Source organism: Dipodomys merriami, unplaced genomic scaffold (genome assembly GCF_024711535.1).
Source record: "Dipodomys merriami isolate MVZ:Mamm:240054 unplaced genomic scaffold, mDipMer1.0.p SCAF_670, whole genome shotgun sequence".
Classification (NCBI taxonomy): Eukaryota; Metazoa; Chordata; class Mammalia; order Rodentia; family Heteromyidae; genus Dipodomys; species Dipodomys merriami.
Genome location: NW_027206258.1, coordinates 352,943 through 377,000, shown reverse-complemented (window position 1 = coordinate 377,000; position 24,058 = coordinate 352,943). Strand labels below are relative to the sequence as shown.

Below are 24,058 nucleotides of genomic sequence, written 5' to 3'. Positions count from 1 at the left end.
GACCTTGCAATGAAGTGTGTGATGCCGAATTCCGGCAGCGACTGCCATGCCTGAATGAATCTCATTTTGGCTTCGATCAGACTCATCTGAGCCACATTCTGATGGGCCTCCAAGATTCTTGCTGTTATCTAAACATGATCAAACATCCATACCATTAGATAGCATTGCTTCATGTTAATCAAGACAGTAATATACACAGACTGAGACAAACTCCAAAGATATGAAAACAAAGGACTTTTCCGTAATTTGTTTTTTCTTTTTCTGAGGATCAAAAGATCAAAAGACTGGATTATACACGCCACCACAAGAACATGAAAGAGCTGGGATTAGGAAATACAGCTACATTTGGAGATTTTTAATAAGGTGATAAAAGCACTTTTTCAAAATAAGTACTTAACTGTCACACGAGACATAGTCCAGCACACACATATGATAAGCTACTGTAGAACGGTATATTCCAATCTGTATGTATGTGATGAGTTTAAATTTAACAAGAAGTCAAGTTGGAATGAGTGTCTGGAATACAAATTTCTAGCAGCAATACTTGTTATTAGTTTTAAAATATTTGAAATCACCCATTAATTTTGAGGGATTTTGTGTGTGTGTGTGTGCATGCACATGTGCGTGCATTGCTAGGGATCCAATCCAGGGCCTTCTACATATAAAACAAGTCGGTTACCTCCATCATCTCTATTTTTAGAAATTTTTGTAGTAGTCATCAATGCTCTAACCCCCTTTTTAAATTGTATCTACTTTGGGATGACTATTCCTACCAGGAGGGAAAGCTATGGCTTTTAAATTTTTAATAAAATAATTTTTTTTGTTAAATATGGAGAACTTACCAAATCTCTTATATAGCCTGGCTGTAGATGGCAATGCGAGGAAAGAAAAAGGAAGCGGAAAGAAAAAAAAAAAAAGAGGCAGTCAGAAAAAAATGGCAATGAAGCGAAGAAAAAGCTGCGGCAACCTACAAACCAAAATTCCAGCCAAAACCATGCAAAACGGCTTCAGGTAGACACAGGCAAAGTAAATGCAAGAATGGAAATGAAAACCAGGAAGCAACAATTACTTTCCACCTAGAATACCGAGGGGCACTCCACACTGAGATGTTAAACGTTACTGAAATTCCGGCTACAAGTGTGTAGAAGAAAATAAAAGCGCAAATAAATACCTCCTTGCCCTCCTGCACCAGTCCTTACTTGTTAGGAAAGACTGTTTTAGTAGCAAAGTGAAAAATCATATTCAAAGGCTTTGAAGTCAAATCTATGATACATGCGCTACTTTCTAGAAAGGAAGCTGAAGGCTAAGGTCAGTGCGGTGCCCATATGGCTTCATTACTACAAGGAAAGCAAGCCCCCCAATTACCATCTGTTTTTTGCATCCTTTCTCCTGGAAGGGAAAGATAAAGAGATGCCATACGCTACCCTAGGAATTATGGCTAGAAACATGTTAGTTTTATCAGAGAGACATCTACCCAGGCTAACTCTTTAATATTAAAAATTGCATTTTGAATCGTTCATTAAAAAATACATGTGCAGCTTGGGGAAACTAAAGTTGGTTAACTATGGCAATGACTATACTGATGGCCCCACAGAAATCCTGTGCTTGTGCCTGGCAGACATGGATGACCCTGTAGTTGGGGTATGGGGTTCGGCTTACAACCAGAAAGGTCTGCCAGTTATGTCAGATGACTCATATGCCATCTGACCCATCACAGCTACTACACGTCTGCCTTGTAGGGCACCCACAAGGCACCGGGCAGTAGTTCATGGTTCCTAACTTCTGGGAATGACCTGTATGTCTAGTAAAGAGAAAGGAGGATTAGAACAGAATGTGCATTTGATAAGATCCAGGGTAGAACACGGCAGACTCCACACGCACTGCTCTCCTGGTATTATAGACAGCAACAGTGTTTCTGACTTTAAGAGAATTTTCATCTCACACTCCTGTCTAGAATTCCTTTTTTTGTAGAATATCATTTCCTGACACCTGAGAGTGAAAGACAAAATCTCTTATTTTTTACATGAAAAACAAGTTAAAAAATGGAATGAGAACTTCCTTTACTTTCCCTTTTTAACAGAACAGTCTGCATTCTATATGGCTCCCAGGGCAGCATTTCTTCCTCGTCCTCCTCCTCTCCACTCCCCAACTCTACACTGCCACATAAACACTTCCATGTTGCTTATACAACCTTGAAATGTAACACCAAATACTTTTGATTAAAGCATCTCCCCATTCCTGTAGAAAGCTAAATGATTTAGACCCATATAATAAACACTGTATTTAAAGTTAAAGAATTTGGTGTTCTGGTACTTAACAGGCTTTTTCGTGATGTTATAAAATTAATCCTTAACAAAGATAAAACAAAACTAGATAAAAACGCAATATTTATTTTAAAGGTCTTCTCTGCTCCCCTGCCTGAACTGGAGCCTTTCCTTTTTTGGCATGATATTCCGTGCGGAGGATACCGGGGGCACTCCAGCAAAATTCCCCTGGAAGGCTCTTTCATGATGTACTCAAGAACCATTTTCCTAAATAGCAAGCCTTTTATGGCATTCATTTCCAGGGCAAGAATTCTAGAAAGAGTAGACAAGAGCTGTGACTTCAAATTAAAATTTAATCAAACTTTCAAAGTTTGTGTAGGCCCTTCAGGTTCTATTAATATTAAGACAACATTGGAGTATAGACTATTTGTACCAAACTTGGAAAATCCATTCTAACAGCTGGAACAGGTAATAAATATTTGTTGGGAAATGTGGACTGTCTTATATCCCATTTACTTGGTATATATAAAGGATATGAAGTAAGGAACACAAAGCAATTAAAAGACCATCTTCATTTCCCTCAATATTTTAAAGACTACTCTGGGGCTGGGAATGTAGCTCAGTGGTAGAGTGTTTGCCTAGCATTCATGAAGCCCTGGGTTTGATTCCTCAGTACCACATAAACAGAAAAAAGCCTGAAGTGGAGCTGTGGCTCAAGTGGTAGAGCACTAGCCATGAGCCAAAGAAGCTCAGAGACAGTGCCCAGGCCTTGAATTCAAGCCCCATGACAGGCCAAAAAAAAAAAAAAAGACTACTCTGTTGACAGTAATTTAGAATAAACAGGTTTGACTATTCCACCTCATTATCTGTTCTATTAATTTTTTTTTTTCTCTTTTTGAAGTGCTGGTCCTAGGGCTTGAACAGAGGACCTAATACTGTCTCTGAACTTTTGAGCTTAAGGCTAGTACTCTACCACTTGAGCCACACTCTACCTCTAGCTTTTCAGTGGCTAATTGGAGATGAGAGTCCCATGGACTTTTGTGCCAGGGCTGGTTTCAAATCGTGATCTTCAGCTCTTAGTTTCCTGAGAACTAGGATTACAGGTGTAAACCATCAGTGCCCAGCTTGTCTTGATTTTTACAAGGGATGCCTACTAATTTCAATAAGGTGGCAATAGTAAGATTTATTTTTCCTCTTCATAAGTTTTCATCCCCTTCCTTAAAGAGCTTGATTTTTTTTTTTTTGCTATCTCAAATGTGAATCTATTATGTGAATGAGATTAACTCTTTTCATTATTTCTTTGATACAATTTTTTTTTTTGGGGGGGTGGTAGTGGAGGAAAGAAAGACCCTATTTGGGACTGTGCTTCTTTTTTGTTTTAAATAATAGTAAGATTTTTTTTTTTTGGTTGGTTGTGGGGCTTGAACTCTGGGCCAAGGGGTCCCTCAGCTCTTCGCCCCAAATGAGCGTTCTATCACTAGAGCCACAGCACCACTTCCAGTTTTCTGAGTGGCTTATTGGAGATAAGTCTCATGGCCTTTCTTGCCTGGGCTGGCTTTGAACTGCCATCCTCAGATCTCAGCCTTCTGAGTAGCTAGGATTACAGGCGTGAGCCACCGGCATCCAGCTAATAAGATTTAATGACCCAATTTGACTAAAGCCTTTTTTATTTCCTATTTTATATATTATAATCAGGTAATGTGAAATTAAGGCTAAAAACTTTCATTAGGGGCAAAGAAATTCACAGTAGACATACAAAACTGTAAAACAAACCAAGATAGGGCAGTTGCTACAGGGCAATGCAAGTTACCTGCTTGTTCTTATACTTCTTCAGGTAGCGAGGAGACACCAAACATTCAGGGTTGATATCAGTGGTGATCTGCTCTGGTATTAACTGAGGATCTGGGTTTAAATGCTGCATCTTGAGGAAAGAGAGGATATTCTGAACTTCTAAGTTGTAAGAGCTGTCTGCCATGGTCTTGCCTTTCGAGGCCAATCTGCAGGCTGCCATCCAGTGTGCGTACTGTTTTTCCTGCAGAGAAGCAATGAGGGATGAAATGCCATGCTCATGTAAATGTCACCCGGTCACTTTCTGAGCATGATATAGAGGATGATGGACCAACTCAAGCAGGGATCACAGGAAACTAGCATTTACTTTTCTCAGGGAAACTTACATTGTCGCAACGAAGCCAGATTTCATTCATGCCCTCTGCTACTGGAATCAGGAGCTTAATGTTAAATTTTTGGCCTGAAATGTTTACATCTGGGGTGACTTCACATCCTGTAATAAATGAGTTAATTTTAAAAGTTCTGAATTTTACTTTTCAAAAATCCCAAACCAATACAAAGCCTCTGTGTGGGGCTTGAATATGCTGAATTGAGTCCCAGCCTGGGAGGGCCTCGGCAACATGTGAGGGGCGCTGGCAGACAGCAGCTCTGGCCTTCACATCCTACTGCACAGAAAAGGCTTTGGAAACACACGGATTTGTGGGCTATAAGAATGCAAACACATGGGCTGGGAATGTGGCTTAGTGGTAGGAGTGCTTGCCTAGCATGCATGAAGCCCTGGGTTAGAGTCCTCAGTACCACATACACAGAAAAAGCTGGAAGTGGCTCAAGTGGCAGGGCGATAGCAGAGAGGGGGAGGGGGGGAGAGAGAGAGAGAGAAAGGGGGGGGGAGGGAGGGAGAGGAGGGGGAGAGAGAGAGAAGAGAGAGAGGGAGAATGCAAACAATAAACACTTAAGTATTCTCAGTTTTGGACATGTGAGGGCTCCTTAATGGATACTGGAATCTCGTTTCCTTTATGTCACCTGTCACTGCCATCCCTCCAAGGCTTGTGGCCTAATGTCTGTATTGGAGCCATTTCTTTTGGCAAGGAGAACACAAAGAGTAAGATGTTAAATATCAGTGTGTCTGAAATATCTTAGGTAGAGGGGTGTCCTCTTCAGAATAACTACCATAAATTTGAGGGATTTTTCTCTCTTTCATGTTTTCTTTCTTAAGGTATTTACTACACATAAATAACTCCTTTTAGAAGACGTTTTTTGAGGGGGGTGCATTGAGAGGGGTTGGTCATGAGGCTTGAACTCTGGGTCTAGGTGCTATCCCACAGCTCTTCAGCTTAAGGTGAACGCTCTATTCCTTGAGCCACAGCACCACTTCTGATTTTCTGGTGGTTTATTGGAGATGAGTCGCATGGACTTTCCTGCCTGTGCTGACTTTGAACTGTGATCCTAAATCTCAGCTTCCAGAGTGGATAGAATTATAGGTGTGAGCCGTGAGAGCCTGGAGCAGAAGTTTTTTGTTTTTTTAAATAGAAGCTATAGAAACAAAGATAGTGTGACAATTGAAGTGGTAAAGGCCAAAGACTGTAAAGACTCACAATGTTTACACAAATGTCACTAATCCTCAATAAGATTTGGGTTTAGAGTAATCCTATAATAATTAAGCCTCTTTAAAAATCCCAAGACAAAAAAAAGGAGACAAAGTCAGAAGACTTCTGGTTCTTTTTTTTTTTTTGGTTGGTCATGGGGGTTGAACTCTGAACCTGGGCACTGTCCCTCAGCTCTTCAGCTCAAGGCAAGCCTTCTACCACTTGAGCCACAGTGCCACTTCCAGTTTTCTAGTGGTTTATTGGAGATAAGAGTTTCAGACTTTCCTGCCCGGGCTGGCTTTGAACCGAGATCCTCAGATCTCAGCCTCCTGAGTAGCTAGGATTATAGGCGTGAGCCACAGGTGCCTGGCAGACTTCTGGTTTTAATGTAGGCCAGAGACACTTCCTGCGTTTTACCTCAGACAGCTTCATTTCCTGCTACCTGGACTTTCTATTGCTATACAAACAGCCCATTCTGAACACACCTTTCCTGTCCCTGCCCACTCCACCGCACCCCCCCTCCCCCCTGTAGTGGTAGTGGTACTGCATTTCATCTCATGGCCTTGCTAGAAAAATGCTCTTCCACTTGAGCCACACACAGCTCTTTATGCATTTACTTTTTTTCTCTATTTTTTTTAAATTGTAAAGGTGATGTACAGAGGGGTTACAGTTACCTAAGTAAGGTAATGAGTACATTTCTTTTTGAACAGTGTTACCCACCCCACTCCTTCATTTTCTCACCGCCCCCCCCCACTCCTCTCCTGCATTTCCTTTTTTTTGGGGGGAAGGGGGTTGGTTGGTTGTGGGGCTTGAACACTGGGCCTGGGCTGTCCCTGAGCACTTCAGCTCAAAGAGCTCTACTACTTGAGCCACAGCGCCACTTCCAGTTTTCTGGTGGTTCATTGGAGGTAAGTCTCACAGACTATTTCTGCCCAGGCTGGCTTTGAACTGTGATCCTTAGATCTCAGCCTCCTCAGTAGCTAGTAGTATAGGCATTATCCACAGGTGCCTGGTTCTGCATTTACTTTTTCTTTTTGTCAGTCATGGGGCTTGAACTCTGGGCTGGGGCGCTGTCCCTCAGCTCTTCAGCTCAAGGCGAGCGCTCTACCACTCAAGCTACAGCACCCCTTCCAGTTTTCTAGTGGTTTATTGGAGATAGGAGTCTCACAGTCTTTCCTGCCGGGGCTGGCTTTGAACCATGATCCTCAGATCTCAGCCTCCTGAGTAGCTAGGATTACAGGTGTGAGCCACCTGTGCCCCGATAGCATTTACTTTTTAGACAGGGTCTCATTCATATTTTTGCCGACTGGCCTCAGACCCTGATCCTCCTGCATTTGCCTCTCAAGTAGCTAGGCTCACAGGCATAGTGATAGCACCCAGCCGTTCTTCAATCTAATTAATTAATTAATTAATTGCCAGGCCTGGGGCTTGAACTCAGGGTCTGGCCAGTGCCTACGCTTCTTTCGCTCAAGGCTAGCACTTTACCACTTGAGCCACAGCGCCACTTCTGGCATTTTCTGTTTATGTGGTACTGAGGAATCAACCTCAGGGCTTTATATATGCTAGGCAAGCACTCCACCACTGAGCCACATTCCCAGCCCCCATTCTTCAACTTCTTTAAGAGACTTTTGTCTTCCCACACTTTCACTTTCTCCCTACCAGAGGTTTATACCTCTTTCTCTCCAATCCAGTCTGGACCCCATTCACCAGATATACCGTAGACTTCCCCAGAACACTGTTTTAGCATTGGTTACACTCAGCGAAACCTTAATCCTGGTTCAGTCCAACTATCTGTCTTTTACTTACCCAGGCTGATTAGCATTGCAAAGGACCAGGTAGAGAGGGAAGGAGGGAAGAAGGGAAGAGGGAGAACAAACCCTCCTAACCCAACAATATAACACAAAACCTAGCAGATAAGTTTCATTAGAAATTCATAGCAATCCTTCTGAGTTTATACAGACACTGTCAACAATGTCAGTTTTAAATCTTCCCAGAGATAATTGCAGTGCCAATCATTTTCAGGGAACAATTTTATTTCTTATGAATCTGAGAAAAGAAGCACAGCCCCTTGGCTTCCAGCCACTACACGAAACCACTGTATTTCCACACAGTGTGAGAGAAATCTCCCCTGCTCACCATGTGGTCTTCTCTCTCTGGACAATATAACTCCCTTTTTCTGGTGTCCCGTTTCCATCAGCATTTAACTTCCAGTCTCACCAATCTTATACCATGAAACCTCTCTTGCCCTCACTGTATCCCACTTTTCTGTCACTGCTTTACTTTCTCTCTTCCTTGGCATAGATAGGGTTATTTATAAAGCCATCTATTTCCTATTTATTTCTCAATGACTATACTTTGGTTCCCATACCAAGAACTACTGAAACCCACTGAACCTGTTCTCATTAACCACCTCTCATGTTCCAATACATCAGGCTTTAACTGTATTACTTTTTTGTAGCATCTGGCATATGGGCTGCTCTGCTACAAGCTTTGGCCTTTATCTTCCCTTATTTTTGTAGTTTTCTTAGGCAATGTGTTATGTCCTAAACAGCTATACTTCATGACTAGCCCTGTCCTTTAGGCCTGGGTGTTCTGTAAGGTTCTGTTCTTAGCCTTTTAATATTCCAGACAACCATTCTAATAGCCACATTCACCACTAGCACTAATTGCTACATTGGTATCTGTAACATGTATCTCCCCTGAACCAAGGGATATTTTGAGATGCCTCACAATATTCTGAATTTACACTCATCTTTTAAAAAATATTTTGTTGTAAAGATACTATCAGAGGGGTTACAGTTACATGAACAAGATAATCAGTCTATTTCCCATCGAGCATTGTACAATCTTTTTTTTTTCTCTAAATTTCATTCTTCAGTATTTCAATCTTAGTATCACTGGATTGGCCCATCTGCACAGGTTTCTGCCTCTTCCCAAGTCAATTACCTGTTTGTTGATGGATTTTCCTCAGCATGTACAGAATCTGTCCCTCTTCCACATGGAAGAACCAGGGCCTCACAAAAGCCTGAACCAAGTGTTCTACACTGAACTAACCTAACCCTTGACTATCATCTCTCTCAAATTACTCTTCTATATGATGGCTGATCATAAATATGGATCTAGTCATTTTGTGTTAGTAATCTATGAGTAACAGTTCACAGCTGCCGATCAAAACACAACTTCTGGGTTTGGGGAGTGTAGCTGGGGTAGCAGAACTCTTGCTTGGCAGGCAGAGGTCCTGGGTTCAATCTCTAGCACTATAAAACAATCTTGTTATTTTAATCATGGAATTCCTGCCAGTTTCTTCTGCATTCTCTCTCACGTTAGCAGAAACCAGTAGCTATTAAGGAAGTATTCATCCTCCCCCTTCAATTCTACGTTCCAGCAGCGCAAGACCCATGGCAGCTGCCTGGCTTTTATGTCATTTGACAGATCTCTCTTGGAAAGTTCTGTTAACAATTCCCCTGTTCTCTTCCACAAACCCCGATTTCATCTTGGATCTTTTTTGATATGTGTATATGTACTGGTGGTGGAACTGAGCGTAGGGTCTCCCCCATTGTCGGCAAACACTTCACAAATGAGCTACACCTCAAGCCGTATAACTTAGACATCACTTCCCCCATGAAACCTCTCCACCCTCACTGAGGAGTACCGCAGCACTCTGAGTCCCTTGCTCTTTGTTTTTAATTGATGGTGCTGGCTATGAACCGGGGTTTCACCCACACTAGACAAAGGCTCTGGCACTTCCCTGCTTACCCCGCTGCCATCCTGAGGCCAGAGGTATAATTTGTTCTACCTTCATGCATTTACCACCTAACAGTTTGTAGCATGGGCGTTCAACTAGTGTTAGCTGAATTGACCTCCAAGTACTTTGTGTTTTAGATCTCTAAGGGACCTTAATGACAATCCAGCACTTTCATTTTTCAGAGCAAACAAGGAGACCCACACAGGCTACTCTACAAAACTACAGGCTTGTTTGGTAGAAGTGCAGTGCAGGACCTGGGCTAAGGCCTGTCCTAGTGTCATGGGTCTGATGTGCAGGGCAGGGGAGAGGTGGGGAGAGTCTTAACTCCATGCCTGAAGGTGACTTCCCAGCCTCATGGGGGCACGGTTATGACTGTGACAGGGACAGAAGAAGATGAGGCCAGAAGACATGCCTAGTGTCTAGGTCAACGGTGGACAGTGTGGGCTACTCCTCAGCAGCTGCAGAGGGACATGGGGACAAAGTTGCAATGGATTCTGAAAGTAACAAATAATGGCAGAGACCAAGGAACAAAGCTCACCTGACTTAACAGACTAATTTCAGAGTTTAAGCAAGTAATTCCAACATATGGAGATAGCAATCCTCGTGCATAACTGTAAAGCAACAGGTCAGAGGGCAGAATTCACTTGCTGAACTGTACTAAGAAAAATGAAGAATATATTGGGCTGGGAAGGTGGCTCAGTGGTAGAGTGCTTGCCTAGCATGCATGAAGCCCTGGGTTCGATTCCTCAGTATCACATAAACAGAAAAAGCCGGAAGTGGCACTGTGGCTCAAGTGGTAGAGTGCTAGCCTTGAGCAAGAGAAGCTCAGGGACAGTGCCCAGGCCCCAAGTTCAGGACTGGCAAAAAAATAAAAAAATTAAATCAAGAGTTTAGGCTCTAGCTCATGGTTGTACTGGGGAAAATTCTTTTTGTCTCAAGCATCACTGGCTGTTTCTGTAAATGTCAGCCCTTGGATGCTTTTCTGGTGTTCAGGAAGCCCAGGAACCCAAGGGGAAAGCCCAACTGTCAAAGTCAGGGGCTTTTCTTTGATACCTAAATAAAAATATTTTTAGTTAGAAAGGCCTATTGCTGCTGGGCATGTGGCTCATGCCTGTAATCCTAGCTACTGAGGAGGCTGAGATCTGAGGATCATGGTTTGAAGCCAGCTGGGTCAGGAAAGTCTGTGAGACTCTTATCTCTAATAAAACTATTCAGAAAAAGCTGGAAGACAAGGCTCAAATGGTAGGCTGCTAGCCCTGAACACAAAGCAGCTCAGGAACAGCTCTCAGGCCCTGAGTTCAAGCCCCAGGGCTTGAACTTCAATACGCATGCACATACAAAATGAATCCAAAGAGAGATTAGCTGGGCCACCAGGAGCAGCTCAGCAGTGGAAGGCCAAGGGAGGTATAACCCTTGCCACCATCAACTGGGCAGACAGAGGCTGTTATTGCAGCTCTGAGCTTGTTAAGAGACACACCTCACTCCTTTATCCACTGTCTCCAATCCCTGAGGCCAGCATGGAATTTCAGCCTGCAATGTATGTGTCTGATTGGAGTCTCAGTCTCACTGGGAATGAATTTGGAAAGTGTTTTCTAGCATTTGTCAAAAGGGAAGACACAGAGGAGCTTGGGATAGACACTGAGAAGACAATCTCTGCATCCTCCACCAGGAAAGATGGCATCTAGCATGGAGAAGGCTGTGTGAGCTCCTGAGAGACTGCTTCTCAGGGAACACAGACCTGAGAGGAAGTGAGCCACAAGAGACTTCTGTGAGTACTATCAGCATATGTAAGAGACTCACCAACAATCTGCCAGATCAGCTACAGGCTCTGTAAGGAAACCAAGTGAGCAGTGACCTCTAGCTGCAGGAGACCCAGGCCAAGAGAATTCTATTACCAGGTAAAGAAACTGTGAAGAGTCAACAGAAGCCACCAAAATGGGAAATAAAATCATGGCTCCACATTCATGAATAAAAAGAGTAAAGCTAACAGCTTAAGTTCTAACGAGGCTGAAGGAACAAGCCTGCCACTTTTTTTTTTTTTTGGCCACTGGGGAAAAGATGCCTGCTCCTTAAACATCAGCCCCTAGTTCTCAGCTTTGGAATGAACAAGGTGAAAGGAAACTGTGCTTGGAATCTTGGAGCTTAAGGGGGGCATTCTGGGCTTGCCCCAGGAGCCAGGCTGAGAGCAAAGCAAGGCAGACAAAACCAGGCAGCACAGGAGAACTTGGCCGAAGCCCCAGGGAGCTAGCTGTCCCACTAGTGAGCCAGGAAAACCAAGAAGCTGAGGACCCTTAGCAGGGCCAGCCCATTACCAGGGAAAGGTGGAGAAGAGGAGATGGCAATAATAGGTCTGAAGATGAGGTGAAACAGGCAGAGCAGCCCCTGTAGGAGGAGGAAAAACCTCAATGTCCTTAACACTGAAGGTCAGAAAACAGATAACCAGAAACTTACTTGATAAGAAAGAATAGTACTAGGGGCTGGGAAGGTGGCTCAGTGGTAGAGTGCTTGCCTTGCATGCATGAGGCCCTGGGTTCAATTCCTCAGCATCACATAAGCAGAAAAACCCAGAAGTGGAGCTGTGAAGTGGTGAGCACTAGCCTTGAGCTAAAGATCTGAGGGACAGCGCCCAGGCCCAGGCCCAGAGTTCAGGCCCCACAACTGACAAAAAAAAGAAAGAAAGAAAGAAAATACTACTTCAAAGGGACCACAGCAAAATATTCCTGTGGAATTCAATAAATCTATGGAAAAGAAATACAAAACATAGCTAATATAAAAGTTGCCATAGGAGGAAAGAAACTGCTACCTTACCACCATCACAGTGAAGTTTACCAAGTATGAGACAATTCACATTCCAGGCACGCAGGCCTTCCTTACCTCGTAGGTTCATCTGATGAGCAGGTGTGCCACTGGATTCTTCTCTGCTCTTATAGCAAGAAATAGATGTATCTTTGAAAGTGCACCAATACTGCTTGTAACCCTTTAAAGTCAGCTTTTTTGGCCTATGAATCAGATAAAAGGAACAGAAAATCTACTCTGAAGTAACTGTCAATGTTTAGTAGACAAATTTCACAGTATTGAAGTATGAGGCCCAATTTTACACATGCCATAGGGTAGGATCTACCCTCCCTTCTCAATCACTGAGGAAGATCCCAGTTTACCCAGAAAGGTCAGGAAAGAAAGGTAAACCAACTTGGAAGATTTCTAGGATCTTATTCACTTGAAGGTTCAGGGTTATCTTCAGCACAGCCTATGCTCTGCATGCCTGGCAGTGAAGAAAGATCTGAACTCTAGGATACGTTGTGCCAAACACAAAAGATGGCAGTGTAGCTAGGAAGGTACACGTGGATGAAAAAGGCAGGGCAGTAGTACTTGAAATCTTACCCTTATCTCAGAAATGTTACACATCTAGGCCTACTGTATCTTTAGCCACAGTAAATGGTTTATTCTAAAAAAATTTATACACTAGAAAAAAGAAAAAAAAGGATACTCTGTATCACCTCTTATTATTCTGTCCCTTAATACCTTTTTCACACCCACCCACCTAGTCCTGAGGCAAAAGCCTTAGCTTCCTAAGTGCTGGGATTGTACGTTTTCACTACCATGCCCAGCTTGCTCAGCTCTCTTGTTTTAGCTGGCTACAGCTGGATTGAATGTTTAAAAATCTAGATGGCTATGGTGGTCATTATATAAACTGACCACTAACAAACATAATAATAGCATCTGGAATTTTGAACAAGTAAACAGCCACTGGTGGTCATAGTGCATTATGTGCTATTGTATTAGTACGTTTCAGTATCTCTCTTCATGGTGCAATCTAGGTTTCACAGGCTTTTACTAAAAAAAACTGTTCACCAGATGAAACAAGGATCACTGTGACTTATTCTAATAAACATGATTATTTCCTATCATTACAATTTAGTTTTCATCGAACTGGTAAACCTCCTTACAGATCCATCTGATAGTCACACTTACTGTAAATTTAAATTGAGAACATGATTATAAAATAGACAGTAATTAACCCTTAATGTTTGGAATCCCACCCCCATTTTGCACTTACTTGAAAACTTTAATATAGTCAGCAAGTTCAGGAATGGAAGTAATGTCACCCTAGGGAAAAAATGATAAAATATTTTTCTTACTTTTTTTAAATTCGAAATTCTAATGTTTCATTTAGTATCTGATATCATGAACTTGCTTATTTAATAAAAAGAAATAAAATAGACTACAAACATTTAAAAGATGAAATCATATTATATGTTTGTGTGAACCATACATTTTCTTGTTACAAACAAGAAACATTTTCAAACAGCATAGAAAGTTGATGAAATTTCAAAGTGAAGACTGTAACTCTTTTTTAAAAAAAATTCTTACCATAGCCTGTTTATTAATCTGTGGAATCACAACAACACTAAAAATTCAAGTTTAGACAATCAGCATGTAAAATTAGGTACCTTGTTCACTTAACAATATTCTCCAGAGGCCTTCTATGTCTAATGATGATCAATGGAGAACTAAACAAATCACGAGTCCAGGATTTTAGTTACTAATGAATACTTATGTGACTCTTCACATGAACCTTCTGATATCATAGTCAACTAAGAAAATTAATCAAATAGATCTAATCTGGGGGCTGGAAATCAAGCTCAGTGGCAGAACACTTGCTTAGAATATGTGAGGCTGAAGGCTGAATCCCTAGGATCCCTTTCTCTCTGAAAAAAAAGTAATTTCAAATGGAGTCATTTGTCTTCATTTTTATTTATTTTTATTTTTTTTTGGTAGGTCATGGGGCTTGAACTCTGGGTTTGGGTGCTGTCCCTGCACTCTTCAGCTCAAGGCGAGCGCTCTACCATTTGAGCCACAGCGCCACTTCTGGTTTTCTAGTGATTTACTAGAGATAAGAGTCTCATGTACTTTCCTGCCCAGGCTGGCTTTGAACCAAGATCCTCCTCAGATCTCAGCCTCCTGAGTAGCTAGGATTAAAGGCGGGAGCCACCGGTGCCCAGCTTGCCTTTATTTAAAAAAAAAAAAAAAGAAAGAAACAAACAAACAAAAAAAAAACAGTCCTGCAGCTTTAACTCAGGGCCTGGGCACTGTCCCTGAGCTTCTTTTGTTCAAGGCTAGTGCTCTACCACTTGAGCCACAACTCCAGTTCTAGCTTTTTGATGGTTAAGTGGAAGGGTGACATTGTTCCATAAGAAATGTACTTAATTCCTAACTTATGTAACTGTAACCCCTCTGTATATTACCTTTACCAAAAAAAAAAAAAAAAGTCTCAGACTCTTTCTACCTGGGCTGGCTTTGAACCATAATCCTCAGACCTCAGCCTCCTGAGTAGGTAGGATTATAGGTATGAGCCAACAACACCTAGCTTTGCTTTTTTTTAAAATTAGGTGTGGATGGGGGCTGGGAAGGTGGCTCAGTGGTAGAGCACTTGCCTTGCATGCCTGAGGCCCTGGGTTCAATTCCTCAGCACCACATAAGCAAAAAAAGAAAAAAGCCAGAAGTGGCGCTGTGGCTCAAGTGGTAGAGCGCTAACCTTGAGCTGAAGAGCTGAGGGACAGCGCCCAGGCCCAGAGTTCAGGCCCCATGACCGGACCCAAAAAAAAAAAATTAGGTGTGGATGCAACTGTGTGCCCTATAGCATTGCAGCCCAAAACATTTTCTCTAATAATGGAATCTTGTCTGATAAAGCAGCTAATGAGACTGAGGTACTAAGTTCTTCATTTTTTTTAGCTACTTGTGGATACTGCTCATATTGGGCAGAACAGTTCAACTAACTGTTCACTCATTAATATCAGAAATAAAAATTTATATATTGGTATTGAAGGTTGTAAGTGCTCCACCACTTGAGCCATGCCTCCAGCCCTTTTTTCCATTGGTTATTTTCAAGATAAGTTCTCACATTATGACGAGGCCAACCTGGGCAATGATCCTCTTCTTGTGCTTCCTCGTGTCACTGGAGATTACTAGCACGCACCATTGCACCCAGCCACTGTGCTTCCATTGAATCTTAAGAACTTTTATGGGAAGACTGTAGCTCTTAATAGCCCCTAGAAAGCTGCTTCTCCAGCAAACTAATTCTGTAGCTTTAAAAATGAACTCAACCCAAATGATCACAAACAAGACCACACTAAAGCTACCAGCACAACTATGTTTATTGCAGCATTATTTACCTTAGCTAAGATATGGAACCAACCCAGATGCCCCTCAGTAGATGAATGGATCAAGAAAATGTGGTGTGTGTGTGTCTGTCTCTCTCTCTCTATATATATATGAATGGAATTTTATGCCTCCATCAGAAAGAATGACATCGCCTCATTTATTAGGAAATGGAAAGACTTGGAAAAAAATATATAAAGTGAAGTAAGCCAGGCCCAAAGAAACATAGGTCCCATGGTTTCCCTTATTTGCAATAACTAGTATGTGTCTGGGACAAGCAGAAAAGGTCAAAAGATACGTACATATGACCAGATAAGATGTTAAGCGAAATGAACCCCAAGATAGGGACACAAGGGATTTTTTCTTTCTTGCTATCGTTTCTAACATATTTATAATGTACCATGTGATTTTTTTTTTGTTTCTTTGTATGTTCCTCCCCCAGGGTATAACCCGTTTTCACTGTATTTGATGTCAGTGCCATGCACCTTGTATATACACTTCTCTAATTTGGGGAGGGGAAGGAAAAAACAAAATGCTTAAATAGGGATACAGGTTGACCCATTGTAACAATGAGATGTACAAGACACTATGTTAAAAAATGAACTTTACAATTTAGGTGGGGAGGGTGTAGTTGTGAAGGTGGGAGGGAAGATGGTAGGGGAAAAACAAGGAGGAGGCAACAATGCTTGATAGGAAATGTATTCATTACCTTGCTCATGTAACTGTAACCCCTCTGTACATATTAAAACTTAAAAAAAAATGAGCTCAGTACTTAAAAGACAGTGTGAGAGCTGATTCTCTACTTTTTCTTTCTTTCTTTCTTTTTTGGTTGGTTATGGGGCTTGAACTCTGGTTTGGGAGCTGTCCCTCAGTTCTTCAGCTCAAGGCAAGCACTCTACTGCTTGAGCTACAATACCACTTCCGGTTTTCTAACGGTTTATTGGAGATAAGAGTCTCATGGACTTTCCTGCCCTGGCTGGCTTTGAACCACATCCTCAGATCTCAGGCTCCTGAGTAGCTAGGATTACAGGTGTGAGCCACCTGCTCACATCTGTCTGGCTTGCTTCTCTATTTTCTGAAGCAAATCAAATGAAGAGATCATTAAATGAATTTCACCATGACTTGAATTGCAGGTTTCCTTGCAGAATTGTTTTCCCCCTAACTAGTGACAGAATGTGCAGTGTCAGGTCTTCAGCACTGGGAGCCACGCAGCTCACAAACACTATCCCTTAAACAATCTTTATGTCCCTTCTCAAAGCATTATCTCTCTCTCACTCCCATAAAAAGGTAAACATCAATTCAAGCTTAATCAACAGGTAAAAGGTTCACCCTACCAAAACTGTTGATGTTTTACCCCCTTCCAAAGTAATCTCCAGGTCTGACAGGGCAGCATCAACTTCATCAACTTCTTTGTCACTGTTATTCAAATGATTCTCTGACGTCATGATTGACAGCTTATTGATATGATACTGAAATCAGAAATGACATTTTATTGAAATGACTTGTAACTATAAAACTTAAAAATGGAATTACTATCTGAATCTATACTGGATGCCTTAAAAAAAAAACAACAAACACAAAACCCAAAAGGATCTCTTCATGTAGCCCAGGCCAGCCCCAAATCTTCCTGCTTCAGCCTCTCAAGTACTGAGATTATAAGCTTGTACCACCATGATAAATTCATAATTTAGATTAGAGAGTTATCTGGTCTTCCATTAAAACCTTCAGTTGAGCAGAGATCTTTTTTTCTCCTCTTCTTTTTTCAGTGCCATCATCCCTATGTCTAGAACAGGCCTTGGTAAAAATGAATATTGAGTGAATGTGCAGAACAAGTATAAAGTCTCGTAGAAATGTAGGTTTAACATTGATTGCTTTACCTTCTACTATTACTTAGAAGTAGAAAATTAACCTGATTGCCTCAGACTACCTAATAAAAATAAAAAGTAAAACCCTTCTAGAATCTGCATTGATACCAGTGGCTCAGGTTATTCGGATGCAAAAGGTCTAGGTATAGGACTTGCTATAAAATGCAGTTCTGTTTCAAAGGTATGTGGGGAATCTATTTTACATAAGGATGTGGATGTCTCAACAAGAATCCAGAGCATAGGTCATCTCTGAATAACAAACACTAGGATCTTTCACCATACTTGCAAAACTTCTTCCTGGTGGTAGTGGATGACTCCTAGCAGCCTTTGGGCAGTCTTTGAAAAGGAGATTTGCACTCCAAAATTCTCTTATGGAATCTGTGGATTATGCTTTGAGACTACTCATCAATTTCCATTAATTGAAATCTATAACCAACCACTGAGGTCACATCTAGTGGCTCCATGCCAAGGAGAGAAGGGTTGTAGCACACTGACATTCACAGCTGCATAGATAAGTCATTCAACAAATACTTTCTGAGTACATATTATGGCAGGCTCTATATGAATCTGCAGTATTTTTTAAATAAAGCACAGAGAAGCTCAGGGACAGTGCTCAGGCTGAGTTTAAGCCCCAGGACCAGCAAAAAAAAAAAAAAGAGAAAGAAATGAAAAAAGAAAATAAAACTGTAAAGAAAAGAAAGAAATCTTCATAGTGAAAGCTTTCCCCAAATTTCAGCTCTGTTTCCTGTACTTCTCTCTGAAGACTAAAGAGCATCAACTGGATCTGGACTAGAATCCACCACAGTTGGAGAACACTGGCCAAAGCCTGACTTAGAACTGAGAATTTAAAAAACAAAAATCACAATACACACTGCTTATGGTTTTATAAAAAAAAAAAAACTACAAACAATACTGTAAGAAGACATGTAAATTCCAAGTGCTGCATCTTAAATTGAGATGGCAAAGTTGACATTTAGCAATCAATACCAGTTTACTGTTCCATCTAGAAACCAGATCCTATAAACTGTTAACAATAACAAAAACCTTTCCTATACTTTTGATAGTTTATATGTTAAGATTGTAAATATAAAAGAATAAAAGAATTGGCTTCTCCTTCAGAGTTTACCTTTTCACTTCACTACAAAACCTTTCCTATACTTTTGATAGTTTATATGTTAAGATTGTAAATATAAAAGAATAAAAGAATTGGCTTCTCCTTCAGAGTTTACCTTTTCACTTCACTACCCCAACTCATGGCTCCACAGGCAATTCCCCCATTCCTGCTCCCTGGGCTTTTGGGGAACTAGCTGGTGAACCTCACCAATGAAGAGCTGCCTCATTCATATGTGAAATTTAAGAAGGACGATAATCAATCTGGCAGTCATTTCTAAAAATGCTGATTTGAGATTACCACATACTAATGCTATTTTACTAGTGTGTGATAAGTGGGTGTTTTAAAGTAAGTGTTACAGTAATTCTCAAGCAGGTTAAATATGCAAGAATCACAACTAGAAAAACACCGGTTTAATCTAAGGACAATATTAGCTGACCGCTTCTTAACAATTATTATTTTAAAAGAACATTTATATTTTGGCTCCTGAAATATCGTCACTTAAAAGACACTCCTTCCCCAGCCATTCATAAAATGATGTGGTAAGCATCACCTTGGAAATCTGACTTTAAATCAAATGAGCATCTTTAAGCTAAGATACATGGGGTGCAGTATAACCTTCCCCCATAGAAAATAGAAGAGCAACCAAATATGCTACTCTTAAATAATACAAGTAATTTAATTTGTGTATTTAACTTTTCAAAAGTACTCACTATCTACATATAAAAGTTATTCTCCAATGTTGCTAGTCACCAAGTTATTATTTTAAAATAACCCCTGCCCTGCACCAACAGGTCCCATCAACTACCTGCAAGGCCGCAAACATCATCATTTCCTCTTCTGTGCATTCAATTTCTTCTAGGAGGATGGCCCACTTGGCCTGCTCATAAAGCTGATTGATTCTGATTGCATCATACTGCAGAGCAAAAGAAACACTTTTGTAATATATTGTCTTTTAGCATTAAAGTTTTCAACTGAATATTTTTTAAAGCTTCACAAGAAAAAATGAATATATGTATGTTTTTTTTTTCTGGGATCTGTATTTACTAATATGTATTCAATTTTAAGAAAGATATCTACAGGGTTAGAAATACCTATACATAACCAGATCTAATTTTCATTAAAAATGACATTAAATCATGATAGAAAGTAATTATCCAGTATCAGAAGTAGATTCCAAGGCTATAGCTCAGTAATGCAGTGCTCAACTACCATATACAAGGCAATGGATTCAATACCTGAACCATAAGAATTTATTTTCTAGGATACAACTACTAAATATAGCTCTACTATAAGAATTCTTACAATTGTAAATCAGGTGTGATAGTCCATACCTATAATCCCAAGTTCCAGGCCACCCTGAGCTACACTCTGAGCAAGACTATCTCAAATAAACAAAAAAGAAATCAAACTTGCAGGTATGAAAGCAAGGTAGAACTACAGATTGCTTTTCAATAATCTTATTTAGACTTTGACACCTATACTACCATATACTGTTATATGGGTGTTTTTTGTTTTTGTTTTTCCTTTTGGTGCCGGTACTTGAGCTTGAATTCAGGGCCTCACCCTCTCACTTGGACTTTTCACTCAAGGGTAGCACTCTACACTTGCGCCATGTCTCCATTTGTTTGTTGGTTGTTTTTTTTTTCCTGATTAATTGGAGGTAAGAATCTCATGGACTTTCCTGCCCACGTTTGCTTTGGAACCATAATCTTCAGATCTCAGCCTCTTGAATAGCTAGAATTACAGGTGCAAGCCAGAAGTACACAGCTAAAATTATTCTTTATGGTGTTGTCTAAATAATAATGAAAGCTCAACAGCTTTCTGTAATCTTAGGAAAACTCGGGAGGTAGAGCACAGAACTACAATTTGAGGTCACCCCAGGCAAAAACTTCACAAGATCCCATTTCAACCAATAAAAAGCTAGGCTGGGAAGTTGGCTCAGTGGTAGAGTGCTTGCCTTGCATGCATGAGGCCCTGGGTCTGATTCCTCAGCACCACATGAACAGGAAAAAAAAACAAAAAACAAAAAAAAACGGAAGCAGTGCTGTGGCTCCAGTGGTAGAGCACTAGCCTTGAGCTGAAGAGCTGAGGGACAGCACTCAGGCCCAGAGTTCAGCCCCCACCCTCCCAGGCCCAGAGTTCAGCCCCCGTGACCAACAGTACAAGCCTGTCATCCTAGCTACCTGGGAAGCATAAACTAGGAGGACTGAGGTCTAGGCTGACCAAAAGTAAAACCCTACTCAAAACATAACAAAAGCCAGGCACTGATGGCTCACACGTATAATCCTACTCAGGAGGCTGATATCTGAGGATAGAAGGTCAAAACCAGTCCTGCAAGTAAGTCTGGAACTCTTATCTACAATTAATCACCAAAAAGCCTTAAGTAGAGCTATGGCTCAAGTAGCAGAGCACTAGCCAAAGGCAAAAACAGCTCAGGGACAGTGTGACTATGCCCTGAGTTCAACCTCAAGAACCAGCACCAAAAACACAAAATAAAAAGATAACAAAAGCCAAGAGACGGAGGTAGGAAGGGCAAGTGGTATCCCTGACTAGCAAACATGAGGTCCTAGTTAAAACCCCAGTACTGCCAAAAAATTAAAATAGAAAAAACAATGTAAGCACACATTAAAATTTAGTATATTACAATCTAGACTAATCCAGATATGAAAAGGACTACAGGATAGCCAAGAGAGGATGAGCAAGAAGATTTAAAGTAGCTGTTCCAAGTATTTTCTGGGGAAAATCCTGATCTTCCCAGCCAAGCTAAATCTCACCCCAAAAGCAAAGCGCTTAACAGTAGCACAGATAATGCCAGCCACAGAAAAATAGGTAAGACTTGAGTATTAGGAAAAGATATTATAGCTCAGTGGTAGAATGCTTGCCTAGCATAGATCTTTTTCCATATAATTAGTAATCTAAAAGTACTGTAAGAGGTAAACATTCATAAATTTTCTTTCCTTACAGTACAACTGAAAGAGGTACTAAACAAAATAAAAGAAAAAAAAACCCAATGCTACCAGCTAGAGAGAGAGAGAGAGAGAGAGAGAGAGAGAGAGAGAGAAATCAACCATCCCTTCAAACCCTTGGTACCTTTGGATTCAAATCAAAAAAGCTGTAATACTTGAATCTCAGCAGCAAGGCCTCATTTTCCTTCACATCTTGCTCCATGAGAGATCTTGAGGAATCAAGCCACCTGAGCCAATCAGTAAGAACAGCAAATAAAGCACCACAAAATTAACCAAATGCTTCTACCTCTAGTTTGATAAATTCTTCAACTGTATCTATACCTTAAAAACAAAAACAAAAAACTTACCCTTGGTTAATTTTTGCTTTATCAAGAAGAGCTTGAGGCTTGAACATTTTTGCCAAGATTTCTGGTGATGTGATTGGTTGACTGACAGCAAGTATACCAGGATTACCTTCCGAAAGAGCACTGTCACCAAACCATGCAGAAGTTGGTGATAGGGGGCTTCCATCGTGAGCATCGTAAGTGGGAGTCATTGTTCTACTATAAAGTCCTGGGCTTGAATATATACTTCCTAAGAAGTAACAAGATAAAGAGGCCATAAATATGAAGCACAGAATATTAGTTTTTACTAACAACATATACTACAACATAAAACACAACATAAAACACAAACTTCAGTCTGGAAGGAAAGCTTAGCACATTATTTTACCTGACTGCAAAGCATGTTTGACTAGCTCCACTTGTACAGCATTAGATCATGTCAAAAAAGCCATAAAAATATAACTAAGGTGGCAGAAATTGTGAGGAAGTCGATTCCAGGGAGTTAGAAAATAAAGGGTGTAGCTGAAGCAGACAGACCAACACTTTCTGCATTTAACTGTGGCAGGCTCACCTTTCAGAGGACCAATGTAAAGAACATCAGTGCCTATAGGAAAGGAAAGAAAGGAATTCAGAGGTAAAGGAAAGACAATATTAAGAGGACAGAAACAAAAGAATGAAAAGAAAATGGGAGAAAAGGAAAACCAGATAGTTCCTGATTGTGAATTATAAACTCAAGTTTATATATCTCAAGTGTATCTGAGAAAAGAACCTTAAGACAGGAAAGGTGACTCATGCTTTAGCCCTAACTATAGGCCAAGACCGAGAGGATCATAATTTATAGCCCATGGGCAAAAAAGTCACAAGACCCACATCTCAACATCTATAAAGCTGAGTGTAGTGATGCATGCCAGTCATCCTAGCTATAAATATAAATAGGAGGATCACGGTCCAGACCAACACAGAAAAAAAAAAGTTCAAAAAATAACTAAAGAAACAAAAGAGCTGAGGGCATGGTTCAAGTGATGTAGTGCCTGGTTAGCAAGTGTAAGGTTCTGAATTCCAACTTATGTACTATTAATAAGAGAGAGAGAGAGAAAGAAAAACTTTATAAACTTTAAACTAAGTCTAAAGTAAAACAAGTTTTTTCCTCAATCCAAAAGAAGTTGTGTACCAGTCAAGAATATAGTGAAACGTCCACAGTATTTATCATCATTTAAAATATATTGTTTTAAGACAACTCAATTTAAATAATTAAATCTATGTAAGTTAGGTAAACAATTTCAGAGTTAATATTTTCCCAGTGAATATCAAAACTAATTTCAATAGATTTAGAAAGTATTAATGTAAGAGGGTGGATAGGATGGTGTTCTAGAAAGAGGCTAACAAAGATACAATTTGCATTTCTTCTGAGGTCTTATTTTATTTTTAACAATTCCTTAACACAATAGGGCTAAGGCATACAGTTGAGGCTACATATAAGCTTGTAAAATTAGTATGTTTCTTCACTTAAGTAACAAAATTATGGAAATGAAATTTACTTTAAACATTTAAAAAAATTCAGAGTAACACTGGGTAAAAGCATCTCCCCCAATCGTAAATTCTGTTAAATTATACCTTGTTCCAGTAATCATTTCTTTTTAAAAAGTCACATAAGGATATCTTTGTAAATGGATAATGGAAAGAAACGCTTTCCTCCATTACCAAAGTGAGAATTATGCTTAAGAATCCCTCTCCTTCCAAACTTCTACTTCTATGGTGATGGAAACAATGATGGGTGAAAAATGATGGTGATGGAAGTGGTGCTGTGGCTCAAGTGGTAGAATGCTAGTCTTGAGCACAAAGAGGTTCAGGGACAGAGCCCAGGCCCTTAGTTCAAGTCCCACAACTAACATGCCCTCCCAAAAAATGGTGGTAATATTACTACCCTTTCTGTTATTAACCCAACCTAGTCTACTGGGAAGAGAAGGCAAAATAAAAAAATCAAAGGAGGTTTACTGAATATAATTCAACTTCTTACTAGCCACAGGATGCCTGATTCAACAATGCTTCTCATATGTGTTCTTCTGGCATTAGTTCTAAAACTGTAAGATGTAATGTGAATCCTTCTCAACACTAAACAACACTAAACAACACTGGGACAGTCAGTCATGGTGACTTTCAAACTTAAACTTGTGTGATACTGCACACAAGGGCTGACATTTCTCTAGCTCAGCTTGGCAGAGGTAATTCTGCCACAGTGAGTACAAAA

At 40.5% G+C, this 24,058-nt stretch overlaps 1 protein-coding gene across 5 annotated transcripts in view; it reads right to left on the bottom strand.

Annotated features, from left to right (window-relative positions):
* LOC138815810 (fermitin family homolog 2) overlaps window positions 1–24,058 on the bottom strand; it is a 74,375-nt gene that overhangs the window by 4,103 nt on the left and 46,214 nt on the right. For 2 of the 5 annotated variants that reach the window (XM_070005163.1, XM_070005162.1), the window contains exons 5-16: window positions 22,382–22,414; window positions 21,835–22,060; window positions 21,612–21,714; window positions 19,327–19,434; window positions 16,877–17,011; window positions 13,441–13,490; window positions 12,258–12,382; window positions 4,439–4,545; window positions 4,075–4,296; window positions 1,366–1,389; window positions 843–863; window positions 4–128 (exon numbers count right to left, since the gene is read on the bottom strand). In XM_070005163.1, the coding sequence (XP_069861264.1) occupies window positions 4–128; window positions 843–863; window positions 1,366–1,389; window positions 4,075–4,296; window positions 4,439–4,545; window positions 12,258–12,382; window positions 13,441–13,490; window positions 16,877–17,011; window positions 19,327–19,434; window positions 21,612–21,714; window positions 21,835–22,060; window positions 22,382–22,414 (1,279 nt within the window). The remainder of the gene's footprint in view (window positions 1–3; window positions 129–842; window positions 864–1,365; window positions 1,390–4,074; window positions 4,297–4,438; window positions 4,546–12,257; window positions 12,383–13,440; window positions 13,491–16,876; window positions 17,012–19,326; window positions 19,435–21,611; window positions 21,715–21,834; window positions 22,061–22,381; window positions 22,415–24,058) is intronic. The other 3 variants (XM_070005165.1, XM_070005166.1, XM_070005167.1) reach the window with 3 other exon arrangements.